General features: G+C 39.0%; 1 protein-coding gene across 3 annotated transcripts; it reads right to left on the minus strand.

Annotated features, from left to right (window-relative positions):
- Positions 1-1,342: 1,342 nt before the first annotated feature.
- On the minus strand, positions 1,343-11,154 carry insig1 (insulin induced gene 1). Of its 3 annotated transcripts, XM_041967550.1 has the most exons (8): positions 11,056-11,154; positions 10,680-10,827; positions 10,460-10,582; positions 10,002-10,349; positions 8,216-8,340; positions 7,777-7,943; positions 7,295-7,394; positions 1,343-4,073 (listed from the first exon to the last, which is right to left on the minus strand). In XM_041967550.1, the coding sequence occupies exons 3-8, from the start codon at positions 10,515-10,517 to the stop codon at positions 4,044-4,046; spliced, it is 828 nt and encodes a 275-aa protein (XP_041823484.1). In that variant the 5' UTR covers positions 10,518-10,582; positions 10,680-10,827; positions 11,056-11,154; the 3' UTR covers positions 1,343-4,043. The 3 variants fall into 3 exon arrangements, with proteins under 3 accessions (XP_041823484.1, XP_041823482.1, XP_041823483.1); XM_041967548.1 differs by having other exon boundaries at positions 10,460-10,827; XM_041967549.1 differs by having other exon boundaries at positions 10,460-10,852; positions 11,056-11,128.
- Between the last annotated feature and the right edge of the window lie 3,261 nt (positions 11,155-14,415).

A 14,415-nucleotide genomic window follows, 5' to 3' on the forward strand; every position in this document is an offset into this window, starting at 1 on the left:
AAAATTGCTTTTTAAAAATATTTTACAGTGATCTGAATGACTGAAAATATATCACTATACAGCCAGATTTTAACTCACTTCAAGATAGACAGAGATTTTAAGCCATTAAAGTGAACAAAACACACCACAGCTGAGCGTAGCATTGTTTAACTTTCACTGTCTTCATATTTTCTGGCAGTTGACTCGGTTCAAAATATTAGAAACCAACTTAACAGAAAGTCATAAAGGTGCAGCAAACAGACGTCTGCCAGAGCAAACTTACAGATGGCCTAAATCGATACATGAGATGGGCCCTGCTTGGTTTGTCTGATTGCCTTGAAGGAAGGATGAAGGGGGCAAAGCGAAGGGAGGGGAAGGAGAAGGGGTGCTTTTGGCAATAAGGAGGTGCTCTAATGGAGTCTTTCAGCTTGTGGTGGCTGGAAATGAAAGGAGGTTGAAGCTTGGCCAATTCTTCTTTCTGAGAAGAGAGAGGGAAGAGCTGGCGTGTGGTGCTGGATTGTTACCCCGTCAGATACATGGATGCATGGATGGATGGATGGATGGATGGATGGAAGGATAGATAGATAGATAGATAGATATATAGATAGATAGACAGATAGATAGATAGATAGATAGATAGATAGATAGATAGATAGATAGATAGATAGATAGATAGATAGATAGATAGATAGATAGATAGATAGATAGATAGATAGCCTGAGAGAATAAGGAGTTTATTCAAAATAGCCCACAGATATTGGCCTCATTCCCAGAAATTTCCCCCCAGTGCAAAAGGTTAACTGTCAGTCCCCCGCTAGGTATAAATAGAAGGCTGCCCTCCAGAAAGGAGTGTTCAGAGAGGGGGTAGGCAGAGGAAGGAGGAAGGGCAGTTCCTTATGATCCCTGTGACACACAGGGGAGGGGGAGGTTTCAGGGCTTTTTGGTGGGTTGGGGAGTGTCTTACAGACAAGAGGAAGGAAAGGGAAGATGCAGCCAAACACATTATGATGGCTCCTAAGACTGACAGAGATCAGGGACAAAAGAGCGTCCTCATCTATTCAACTTATCCTTGACAGCAGACACAAGTGCCGTCATCAGCATCCCAGACAGCTCCATTCCAGCTACTAGTTGATTTGCAGCTGTGTTTAAGTCCTCATTTTAGAGCGCTAGTGTTGAACTGAAGCTGTTGTATGTCTTAGTTACATTTCTTGTAATTGCTTTAGTATAAAGTATCAGTAAACATGAACAGATGGGAAGCTGGAATTTCTGGTTATTTTTCTAGTCATAAATATTATGCTCACATTCATTAACAAACATGTTAACTGCTTAATCCAGCTTTGTATACGAGTAAAAACTACAGACATCTTTGTCAAGTGTTTTTATTTGTCACTTAAATCCAAGGTAGCAAAAATGATACTCAGCTGAAATATCAGACACACAGATACTCTAACACATCACAACAAAAGGTGCTTCAACCCCTAAAAAAATATAAAGCTTCCTCTTCTGTTTAGCACACCTGAATGAAAGCAGACTTGACCTGACGCGATCTGCCTCAAAGATCATTTAAAAAATAATAAATCAGGTTTCCTTCCATAATGCTATGAAATGAGATTTAAACAAGAGTTTGACACATCATTTTTCATCTCCTCTTTCTGGTGAGTCACTAGTTTTTGACTCGAAAGGCATGTGATCTCTGACAAAAAAAAACAAAAAACTTAATGGAAACAAAGATGTTATTGCTCATTTCTGAATGATCCACACTGCTTTACAAATGATTTTTTTAAGCCTTTGTCAGAAATAATAAATAAAGAATAATCGGCTCATGAATTGTGTGATTGCACTTAATCCTCTAGACCCCCAAACACTAACATACTGTGGGTCTGTTATGGTAATACCTGTCTGATTACATCGGCAAGCTATTATACATACAAGCAGTAATGTCATTAAGTTTATACAAATGATAAAACTAGACTGTTATAGTGACAGAAGCACTAGATTCTACTGTACAAAGGCAATCACAGATTGCAAATCTTTATAATGTCCTGCCCTCCCCTTTCACCTGTATGTTCCCAAAGTTTGAAGCTACAAGTGGGAATTGTGTGTGATCACATAGTAAAATGTCCAGTTGGGAACCAAAGGGCTGTTTTACATGACATTAAGATCCTAAATGGTGCAATACACTGGATATATTCAGGTACAATCTTTCAAAAACATTGTCCACACTGGTGACCAGACGTTACTCTGCACATTAGCGAAATATTTTCACTCCAGGCTAATGCGTATGTGGTGTTCTGTCCAAACTTTTTTTTCTCTTGACAAATAATCCTCTCAGCTTTTCTAGGAAAAAGAAAACAAACAAACAAACAAAAAAAACAAAACAAAACAAAGTAGTCTTGTACTGTGACTGTAAATACAATTCCATTCATATACTTCTTTCCATTGAGGATCCCAACTAGTTTGCATTTGTGCTCCAAATATCTTACAGTATGTCTCATAAAGCCTCAGGTACACAAGTGAAAATGCTCATATTCACAAGGAAGGTTGGTAGTAAACTTCTTCTATATTTCCTGTCTATCTTCAATCCACGTATTAAAACCTCCAAATAAATTAAACTATTCTGGAAATCGTTTGCGTTCATCTAATGATCAAAAATTCAATACCGAGCTCAACTCTGAGTTGAATATGTAGCTCAGTTCCCTGAGCTCAGACTCAAGTCAAACAAGCCTGGTTTTCTCATCTATTGCAAAGCAGAACGTTTGCCCTCTAATGACACCTTTAAGCCCTTTTCCACGGCAGGAGATTCAAGAGGCTCTGCTCAGGCACATAAATAGAAATTTCTATCGTAAAAGATAGGGGGCAAACTTATCTTTTATCACCTTGATTTTGCAACTAATTTAAGACGAGAAATAAGTTATCCAATATTTGATTATTTACTCATATTAACTTATAGACAAGAGCAAGGGAACTGAAACATTTTTAAACAGACTGAGGGAAGATCTAGAGCCAGTGATTATTAAGTTCAAAAGAGGTTTTCTTAAGCCCCCCAAAATCCTTACTTGACAGCAGTAGGACTTTCTGAAAGTTCAGGAATTTTAGAGGTGGGGCTTGCAAAAATCAACATTTTAAATTTGGTCCATCTCAGTCATATCACAACCCAATTTTATATTAGTAAAAAAAATGTCAGCCCCCTCCTCCATGAGTACAGTTAAGAGCGCTGCTTGTCCTTCACCTTATGATGCCTCATTGTTCTTAAACAGTTTTCTGGATTATTTCTACCAGCTTGGCTACAGCGAAGTGGGTTATTACATAGCTGTTGATTAAATCCTTTTAACATGTTGCTGATGCTAAAAATGCCAAGTTTTTTAGTATGCAAGTGCAACAAGTCTCAACAAGAACGCAAACAATTTCCCAAATATTTCCTTAAAGATGTTATGCATCACTCAATCACACATTCATTTGGTTTGGGGCCAGTGGAAAAGAAAATAAATACTTAATTTGGTTTGATTGGGAACACACATCTCCCCTGTGCCACAGTGAGGCCACTGAAAGAGTTTCTATGTGAGAGTGAAGACACGTTTGTGCCCACTCAGACAAATTTTCCCTTTAATGATCATATTATACTCAGGCTAATAAAGAAAAACTCAAACACACATCATAGCATCTCTATCATGCTTCTCCTGCTATGACCAGAATACATCCACACTCAAGCACACAAGTCCACTTCAATAAACAAAACCAGTTCGCTGTTCACTTCAAATGAGAACACAAAAAAAGGCAAAATGCTGTCCTCCCGTCTAATGTGAAGGAAGCCTTAATGCTAATGGAGGACACAGACGGGAGGGAGAGGTTGATTGGCCGCAAGGAGGTGCAGAGGACATGGCACATTAGATGAGGGACGTTTTTTGACCTGCACTTTGTTCTCATAACAAATGAAAACAAAGGATGGAGTCAAAACAATGAGTCTTCTTTTTTCCCCGCTGGTTATCCTTCTCATTCTAATCCATTTCTATTTTGGCTGGCCTTCACCTTGGTGTCCATCTTTCTGCATTTGTGCAGTTCAGCGTTCAGTCCATGTGGGGTTTCTCGACGCCACCCTGGGGAGAAGACAGACAGCCTGCGTTAGCAACATGTCATGTGATCAGAAATCCAACAAATACCTATGAAAAGAGCAGAAATGAACTTGTTCAAATTTCATTTCTGAATCTAAGTAGCAACTACTTTGTTTTGCAGACAGGATAACTTGTTTGATAAAACTTAACAGCCTTAGGCAACTCATGTTCAAGTTTTAGTGTTTTAAAATTTCCAGATATTTTTAATCATCCGCCTTTGTGTAACCATGGATCTGTAGCGGTAGTTTGAACCAATTCAAGGTCATGATTTTTCTTTTCTGTTCCCGTTTCTCTGTGCTGTTTTTCCCCTATGGCAACTGCAGATTACACACAGCCAGAGGAGAAAATACTGCTTGCTTAACAAGAATAAAAAGCACACTTGTCTTCCAACTTCCCATTTTAGCCTATTCGAAAATATTATAGAAATTTTCAAACATAACATGAGAAAATTTAGCAATCTTAGTAGCCCACAAACTACACATTTGACTGCAAATTGAAATATTCAGATAGCTAAATTAAATCAGCCTTTATGCTTTAAAACATACAGCTTCCAGAGGTATACAGGGTGGGGTTTTGACATTTTTTATATTTTTAATGCATGAGTAAATCTGCTAAACAGATTGTTTCACTGTAACTGGCTTAAACCAAAAATAAAATAAATAAAAAAGGGATTTTTTTTTCCTTTCAAGGAAAGAAAAAGTCTAATGTTTCTCCTGATCCTTCTCATAAATAACCCACTGGAGCGAAAGAAGAGGGGAGAAAAAAACAGCTCAAAAACATCAAGTCCTAACTTGTGCCAACATTCCTCAGGCCTCATCACAAACAAAAAACAACAAGTAGCAAATGACCCTCTGGTCAGCCGAGTCCCGACTGGCTCTGTGTCTCGGCACGACTGTGAAAAACAACAGCTCTTAATCTGCTTTCACGCTTTCACTGAGTCAAACTGAGGGAGTGACGGGACTCGTACTTTACAGACAGAATGAGGTGAGGCTTCCGGGCAGAAGCTTAATGAAGACATCAAAGCTCACTTGATGGGATAATTATGAAGGGGGGCGTCCAATGTTCTTTGCACAGATTTAAACCATTTGACAATCTTATCTGCTGCTGTGGCTCAGCTGCATAATTGCAAATAAAGCATGTGTGGTGCACGGGAGTCCTTTGAAGTTATCGTTTTTGGGGTTTTTTTTGTAGCAGGGTGAAGAAGCTGATAGTGATACATGTGAAGGGGTATTTTGTGGAAATATGACGGATGGAGGAAAAAAAAAAACAAAAAAAACCTTTCACAACATCGCAGAGACTCAGTGTTTACCCTTGAATTTTAACTTGGCAGATGCGAAAAGGCCCTGGATAGACATCAAGAGATCTGTGTGACTTGTTCCATTAAAACCTGCAGCAGCTAAAAAAGAAAAAAAAGGTTGGGACTGAACCCTATGTTGCCCCCCAATGTGTCTATCAGAGTATGAATGTGAGTGATAGAAGACACATATGTAACAATAGAAGTGCCTTGTAGTGTAAAAGAGTTTTGAAGGGTCAACATAACAGTAGAAAAGCGATATATAAGTATAGTCCGTTTACCATTTTGTCCTGTAAGTTATATGACCAAGCTGCTTTCAAGTAGTCCATAGACCTGATACAACATGAGCATCTGGAGCTCGTGTGTTTTATCTGATGCCATCATTTTCAAGATATAAAACAGATTTAGGTGTATTAAAGTCAGGGAAAACAAACAGGCACTATGGTAAATGTTTGGTTTAGTCTGCAGACCTCACGGTTGCCACCAGACAATATCTGATGACCTGATAGAGGCCTTCTTCTTAGGCCACATGACCTTCTTCCGTTGCACCGGTCGTCCAATCTTTATGTTCCGAAGCAAACTGAAGTCTTTTTCTACAGTTAGCCTTACTGATTTCTGGTTTTCTTCTGGCTATACAGCTTTTCAGTCCCACTCCCCTGAGTTCCCTCTGCATTGTGCATGTTCAAATGTTCTTACTTTCGCTATCGAACAATACCCTGAGTTCGGGATGTGTCTTTTGAAAGAAAAGAAGATTCAGGATGCTCAAACCCTAGGGAGGAACTGACATTTTTAACAAATAAAAAACTGAAAACTGAATTGTGTTATGACTGAAATGGACCTAAATAAAAATTTTCATTTTTGCACGCCCAACCTCCAAAATTCCTGAACTTTCAGAAAGTTCTACCCCTTTCAAGTAAGGGTTTTTGGGGGCTTAAGAAAACTTATTTTGACATGGTTGTTTAAGAAATGAGAAGTTACTCATTGCATCAGTCGGGGTAAAATAACTTGTCGCCAGCTGAAAAAGATAATCGCCCATGCAGTAATTACCCAACAGGAGAGTCTTTTTCTTAGGTAAATCCAAGGGGAGGAGAAAGGGGGAACAGGACGAAAGTTGTCATGTGACAAGAGTTGTTTTTCCAAAATAAAATAGACTGTGGAACATGACTCACAAAACTCAGACATTGCGGTCATAGCTTTAGCCTTTTTCACACAGCAGTCATATCAGCAAAAAAAAAAAAGCTGTCCTTGTTGAGCCACTGCTGTTCCCCTTTGGTGAATATAGGCAAAACAAACAGAGGAAGCTCAACACAGGATAAACATGTCTGCTTACACACAGCAAGGCAGGGTTGCAGAATCAGCTGAGTGGCCATCAGCTTGCCCTCACACATACCAATTAGTCTCTGTGATGGAGCCACTTTATTGGTGGAGGTACTAATTCAGGTCAACCTCAGAATGGTAACACTCTTTAGACATGGTGAGGTGAGTGTTACTTCAAGTTTGACTGTTTAAGCAGCATACAAAAACATTAACACGGATCTGATCCTTCAGCTAGAACAGTGGTTCCCAAAATGGAGCAGGCTGACCCCCTAGGGGGGACCCACAGCTTTGCCAGGGGGGCATAAAATATGGACAAATTTGTGAAAGTACCACAGTGTGTTGCTTGTTTCAAAATATCAGCATCTGACAGTATGAAGACAAACAAGTTATAACAGCACCTGGGGACTTCTCATCCTGAACACAAAGAAAAGCCTGTTGATTACTTTAGAAATAAATTATTTAACTGTTGTAAATAGCAGAGTTGTTTTTCTAAAGGCATGACATTATTTTTGTCGATGAAAAGGGGGCCCTTCAGAAAAAGTTTGGCAATCACTGAGCTAGAAGATTACAGACTAAAGACGGAAGTAGACTTTACCATGGCAAGTTGGCGTCCTATGTTACCCACAGTAACACCGCCTGAGAAGAATATGCATGGTAGCCAGGAGCGCACATACAAGAAGTCTGGAGATGTGTACCTGTAGAAAAGGCAAAAGATTAAGCAGCATATTAGACAGGTGTTAAAACTAGAAGTCCTAAGTCAATTCTTGAAGGGGCTTTCTGGTATGTTGCTTTAGTTCATACCCTGCGGGCAGATTGAAAACATGTACATATTATAGCTGCAGCTACTTTTTAAACCAGGCCCCATTATCTCAGCTGCATATGCTTGATGAAATGCTACTGATTCACCCTGGGGGGGCTGTTAATAGAACACCTAGATACACCTCAGAACTTCACAAACTATAAACAGAAAAGGTGTTTTCAAGTTTGATCCCACCAGAGCCTGGTGTACTTTAATTTGACCCACTTGTACAACTGTTGTTGTACATTGTGCTGTTGCAAAAAAAATTGCAGACTTACTGGTAAACTCCATTGTAGACCAGCAGTTGTGTGATCATTGTAGCTAGGAAGGCGGTGGTAACACCCAGGCCAAAGCCACTCCTGGAGCGGTCAAATGTCCACCACAGGCCCAAGGACAGGGCTGCCAGCGTTAGGGAAAGCTGCACGTTGTTGTCAAAGTCTAGTTTCTGGATTACGGTAAGTTAAGGGCAAAGTCAAACAGTGTGACGTTAGCATGGGATTTGTTCTTACTCAAATATTTGATGACCGACAAGTTCCACCAAGAGTTGATGTCAAAAGGAAAAAGTGGGTTGTGGCATTGCTACAGTCTTAACCTGAGACGGATTATTGTTGTTTTTGTTGCTGATTTTACCTGCATCAAACTAATATTAAATGTAAGATTGCACTGAAAACAGCTTTATTTGGGGACCCAGCGGATGAGCCCATTAGGAAAGGATACAACACTTGCATGGTTGATGCCAACGAACACTGCGATGCATCGCATGACACTGGCCCACTCCCTCTTGAACTTGTGTGGCTCTCCCAAATGGCTGTCGAGGCAGGGATACAGCAGGCCAACAACAGCTGCAAAAAGGAACAAACAGACCGAAATTATACAAGATAAGCAGAAATCCTGTGAACCACTGAGGCCAAGCCCTGTCACAGAGCTTCTACAAGAGATTATTTGCTGAGCATGTGTTTAAATACTTGGTGACTCATTTATAAACAAACTGCATTATGTTTGAAACACAAATTTAAAAAAATGCAATTTTCGGTTCTCCTTTACCTCATATCAGCAGTAAATTATAAAGTAACAGCAAGTAGAAAGTTTAGGATATCACAGCAAAAAATGAAAAAAAAAAAAAAAAGGTACAGGAGTTACAATTTTCTGCAAAGTTACAGATTAAAAGTCAAAGATAAATACAAGGTTAAAAATAAAAAGTAAATAAAATAAAAAACTTTTTTTTTTCCCCTTTTTTTCAGGAAAAGCTACTAATATTTAATTGTAGAATGAATATAAAATGTAAATGGTCTGTATTTATATAGCACTTTTACTATACCTGGAATGATACTCAAAGCACTTTACATTATACATCACATTCACACACTGATGGCAGAAGCTGCCATGCAAGGCGCTAACTAGGGACCATCAGGAGCAATTTGGGGTTAAATGTCTTGCTCAGGGACACCTCTACATTAGCTTGACAGGCTGAGGATTGAACCGGCAACCCTCAGGCTACAAGACGACCACTCTACCCACCATGAACCATGATTTTGAACCAAATGAAGAGTTTGTGTTTAGATGAAAAATTTGTAGATTCACTATTTCAAGTATATCTGTGGTAGTTATCCATTTTTCAGTGATAATACATTTTCTGTTGTCAGATTTTGAACTAGAACCAAATTTTGAATAGTTTACCAACAGAAAACAAAGCAAGATGTTCTAAAACATCTTGTTCATTTGTGGCATTTATAGACTAAATGGTCAACTCTTATCTAAAAAACACATAATGAAAATTAAACTACTCTGAGCAATCTTTAAACATGCTGTTACATGACATAGACTTTAACGTGAATGGTAACTGACGGTGAAAACATGAAGCTTCATCTCTTCTTTTTCAGTTTGTTTTCTGCCCTACAGCACATGGGAGGAGGAGCCTCCCGGCTTCCTGGTTCTTGCCGTTTAAAAAAAAGGAGGGGGAGGTCCTCAGCTCACCCGTTATGACATCAGCCAATGAGCGCAGAGCTCACGTAGTGTCCGGTTTGTTGCGACCAATCGGAGCGCTAGATTTTCGACCATCTGTACAGAGTCAGGTTTTTGATAACTGATTCCAATACAAAAACGTCAAGACTCGTGTTCTCCGAGAAGACTTATATAACAGCTAATAATACAAAACCGAATAACATATCACAATGTGATATCACAAAAACTGGTGAATGCGGCGATTTACAAAATGTTTCGTTATCCTGTTGCATTTAGTCTAAAATTGCACTATTTACTGTTCAGTGTAGCATGTAATTATCGATGGGCTTTACCATTACTGTACACAAATAAATGACATATTTTAAGAGATTGTATTTCTCACTCTCATTCTCCCCTTATAAAGAAAACCTACTGCGCTACCACCCCCTCCTCTCTGCATCCCTTTGTCCCAAAATTAGCAGCAAACGACTGATAAACCGCTGCTTCCCAGAACTATATACAACGTCAATCAACATTTGCTATCAGCTTATCGTCCACTCACCTGCTCCTGTACCACAACAAGGTGGGATCCACCAGGCAGACGAAAACAAAGTTGTCATCACCTCCTCGGGAAACAGGGTCACGTTTCTTTGTATCTGTAGCAAGTTGAGCACCAAGGCTAGGAACACTCCGACCGTGAAGAGGACGAGACCCCGACGGATCAGGTTGGCGGTTCGGACATTGTGCAGTGAGCCATACGCACTGCCGAGCACCGTGGTGATGATGGACATCATTTCTTCAGCTTTGGATGCAAACCAGTTAGCTCCAGATGAATGCTTAGTTTCAGCTTTCGGTGAACAAGAGCAGCTCCAGCAGTGGTCCTCTAGTCTGGGCATTTGGCACTTTGTGGCTGTTAGTTATAAATAAATATATTTAATTAACCAGAATATATACCCTGTTGTTTTTTTTAATAAGACTGAAAACTTACTATGAGAAAGGGTAAAGATTCTTGCTTCTTACCTTGACTCCCAGACGCTTTCAGTGTGTGATCTAAACAGAAACCTTTACTCCTGTTCATTCGCTCCTCGGCCAATGATTATTCCCGGATCCCCCTCTTTGTTTTCCTGAGCTTTACAACGAGGACTGCGATCACATCATCTTTAGTAAACACGCGTACAGAGTAGAAGACAACAAACAAAACAAAACTGTGTAGGTTCATTCCACTGCAAAGAGCTCATACCATGGATAGGAGCTTCCCCTGCAGAAAACAATCACAGCTGTGTCGGGTGAGAGTCAGCAGCCAATCACAGTGCGGCGGATGATATGACGTGACGCCACCCGACCGCCTCCTCGTCCGGTGCAGACGCTCAGATCAGGAGACTGCACAGCTGAAGTGAAAGTAGACTATAAATACTATAAATGGCAGAGAAATATGGGCAGATCTTGCTTTAAAGAGCATCTGAAGAGATATATTTAAAAGTACAAGAATACGGCTACAGTTACTGGGTTAAAATTAGATATGAGTAAAAAAAAATCTATATCAGTGTTGTTTAATAACTTAATATTTTGAATATACAGCTTTACAATTTCTTTATTTATGAAGGAAATGCGCTTACCATGCAGAGCTCTGTCTTGTTTCCTCGTTGATAGACAAGGCAGATCTTAGAACTATACCAGCATGATACACCTTCCTAAACTCCCTCCAAATTCATTCACAGGTATATATATAGGTAGGTATTGGGAAATGGGGTTAGTGGAACAACTTTTTTTTTCTGATGCTGGTAAAAAGCTACTGAACTTAAGGTCAGTCAAGTGGAGGTGTGGCTTGAAGGGAGGCTTGGAAAAACATGGTGTCATCATAAACTGTTACTGGAGAATGGTGCAGTGTCTGCCTTTCAAGGGCCAGTATTTACATGGACACATGTTTTGCAGCAATCTGTGTAACCCAGTTTGGTGCCTACTGGAAGCAAACAATACCAGGAACCCTCTGCATACATACAGCAGAACAAACATAGATTCTTTAGGCTTTCATATTTCCCTTTTCCTTTTAATTTGTAAGGGTACTTATAACTGAAAAGGAATTACATCTTAAAAATGACACCGATCACTGCTGTGCAAAGTTCTCAGTTGTTTATCCAAAGAGATAAACAATAGCGTACAGTTATTTTAACTTCACATCCCAAACTCTGTCAAATTCACTTAGCCTCTGGCAGTTCATGAAAAGCAATGACATGGATGAATATTCTTTTATGCAAATTGACTTGCAAAATTGAGTGATGCTTCATAACCTACAGCCAATTTGGTAAACAAAAACAGAAAGCGTATCAATCAGATAGCATTTCTTTCAATTAAGTTGAATTGAAAATCCTGTTTTTGGTATAATTAACTGCTGCTGATGTCTCAGGGTGTTGTATTCATTGTTTCATGGCAATTATGAGCTGCTGAAATGCAGAGCTGGGAATGAGCTCTGCACCAAATAAGTGTGTAAGGCAGGGAGTGGTTTCTGGTTACCCTATGTTCAGCTTCATGACTAAACCAACTATTGAATTAATTTATTTTTGCTTTGACTGATTTTATGCCATGAAGAAAAAAACTATGCCCCTGATACTGTTAATATGTGTAAAAACAACCCGTGACCATATTTATGAAAACATACATGGAAACAATTTGGGTTATCTGGCAATGCTTTGCCATACTAAAGGTTTGGCTGTAGGTGTGGTTTAATCCACAGCATCGAATGCATTGGCATGGAACTTGTTAAGAACATTAACTGTGTCCAGTGGTGATTCCAAGCCTTCTACATTTAACATTTTTCCAATAAAATGACACATCATTTTCCATACAGACATTCATAAATTTTCATACGGGGCGTTCCATGAGTGATTTTGATTAAGCATATTAATATTTACAAGTTGGAAGTTGTGAATAGATAAACATTGATTTAATCAAGATTATTAATAAAAACATTAAATATTTTATGTTTTATGCTTGGTTTGCTAGTCTTCACTAAGCACAAATAATAGCATTCTAATAAGCTAATCAAGTCCAAGTACAGACTCACACAGTCACTAGATTGATTGTACTGTTTGCTATACCTGATTGTGTTGTTTTATGTCTTCATATTGCAAAGATTGGGTATGTATAATGTAATGTGCTTTACATTATACATTTCATTCACCCATTCACACACTTATAGTGGAAGCTACCATGCAAGGCGCTAACCACAACCCATCAGGAGCAATTTGGGGTTCAGTGTCTTGCTCAGGGACACCTCGACATGAGCTCGACAGGCTGAGGATTGAACCGGCAACCCTCAAGTGAGATAACCACTCTACCCACTGAGCCACGCCGCCCATATAAGTTTACAATAAAACAGAAAAAAGATATCTTTTTTACTTTTTGTTTGGACTGTTAGGAAACAACAATTTTATATATTGTTGAATAGATGTGGGTTTACAGGGTTTAAAAAAAAAAAAAAAAGTAATCTGGATCACCGCCTGGATCCAGGAATTTTTTAAGGTATTCTTTATTATTGGGAGGTAGGGATAATTGTGCCATTAGAGTTTATAATTAAAAAATAATGCTCCAAAATCATTGGCTGAGTGTTTCTAGTTCTCTTTAAAATTGTTAGAGATAAAGAATTAGTTTTCTTGTTACAGTGAGATAATAATGACCATTTTATCATGATAATGGGATAATTTATATTGTTATTTTGAGAAAAACAAACTTTGTTTTCTTGAGATAACAAGTTGATTAAGGTGGGTTCAAAGGTTAGTGGTTACTGTGTTACATCAGATTTCATTGATTAGAAACATAACAGACCTCATGACAAGTGGGTAGGTGCAACAAATCATGGCATCTACAGGTATCTGTGAATTTCTGTGAATGAGTGATTGGCAAATCTTAATTATTAGACACATCACAATTTCCGATTTTGTCAGACTTGATAAAAGTAAAGTCACATGTATTGATCAGTAAAAGATGTTCCTCAATCTTACATCAAGGTGCATCCATTGCCAGCTTGACTGTTCTGGACATTCCAGTACAGAACAGCTCAATACTGGGATGTCCCCTGGACCCACAAGTTGAGGTGTTGGGAGAGAAGAAGATGATGGCTAAGCTCTCATTCATGTTGAAGGACAGCCATCATCGAAAGATCGTCAAATGATACACGCTGTGTTGTCATGAAAAAGATGTTAGTCTGTTTAATAAGGGTCAAATCATTGGCATGCATCAAGCAGAGAAAAAATTTACGGAGATTGCAGAAATGACTAAAACTGGGTTAGAACTGTTCAACGCATTATTAAAAACTGGAAGGATAGTGGGGAACTATCATCTTTCAGGAAAAAATTTGGTTGGAAAAAAAATCCTGACTGATCGTGATCGCTATCACTTAAAAGTTTGGTAAAATCAAATGGAAAAAAAACAACAGTAGAACTCAGGGTTATGTTTAATAGTAAAAGTAAGAACATTTCCACACGCACAATGTGAAGGGAACTCGAGGGACTAGGACTGAACAGATAATGCCAGGATTCATGGGGCTCAAATTCTGAAAGAGTGGTTCAGAAAGCATGAGACATAACTTTCACACATGGAATGGCCACCACAGAGTCCACACCTGAACCCCATTGGGAATGTTTGCAATGTGCTGGAGAAGGCTTCGCACAGTGGTTGGACTCTACCATCATCAAAACAGGATCTTGATAAAAAATTAATGCAACACTGGATGGAAATAAATCTTGTGACACTACAGAAGCTTATGGAAACAATGTCACAGTGAATGCTGCTGTAATCAAGCTAAAGGCGGTCCAATAAAATATTAGAGAGTCTGACCTTTCTTTTGGTGGGGACTTTTTCTTTGGTCAGGTAGTGGTTATTAACAACAAGAAGGATTCTAGGGGGAACCTCTATGAAATTTGTATGTTCTCCCCATGTATGCGTAGGTTCTCTCCCGACTTCCTCCCACAGTCCAAAGA

This window comes from Melanotaenia boesemani, chromosome 18 (assembly GCF_017639745.1).
Source record: "Melanotaenia boesemani isolate fMelBoe1 chromosome 18, fMelBoe1.pri, whole genome shotgun sequence".
NCBI lineage: Eukaryota > Metazoa > Chordata > Actinopteri > Atheriniformes > Melanotaeniidae > Melanotaenia > Melanotaenia boesemani.

Excerpts from the sequence above, each read along its gene's own strand:
- insig1 (XM_041967550.1), bottom strand. The coding sequence starts at position 10,517 with ATGAACAGGAGTAAAGGTTTCTGTTTAGATCACACACTGAAAGCGTCT. Across the intron at positions 8,341-10,001 it reads TTGTTGTGGTACAGGAGCAG|CTGTTGTTGGCCTGCTGTAT; the intron begins GTGAGTGGACGA and ends TCCTTTTTGCAG. Across the intron at positions 7,944-8,215 it reads GCATCAACCATGCAAGTGTT|AAACTAGACTTTGACAACAA; the intron begins GTATCCTTTCCT and ends ACCGTAATCCAG.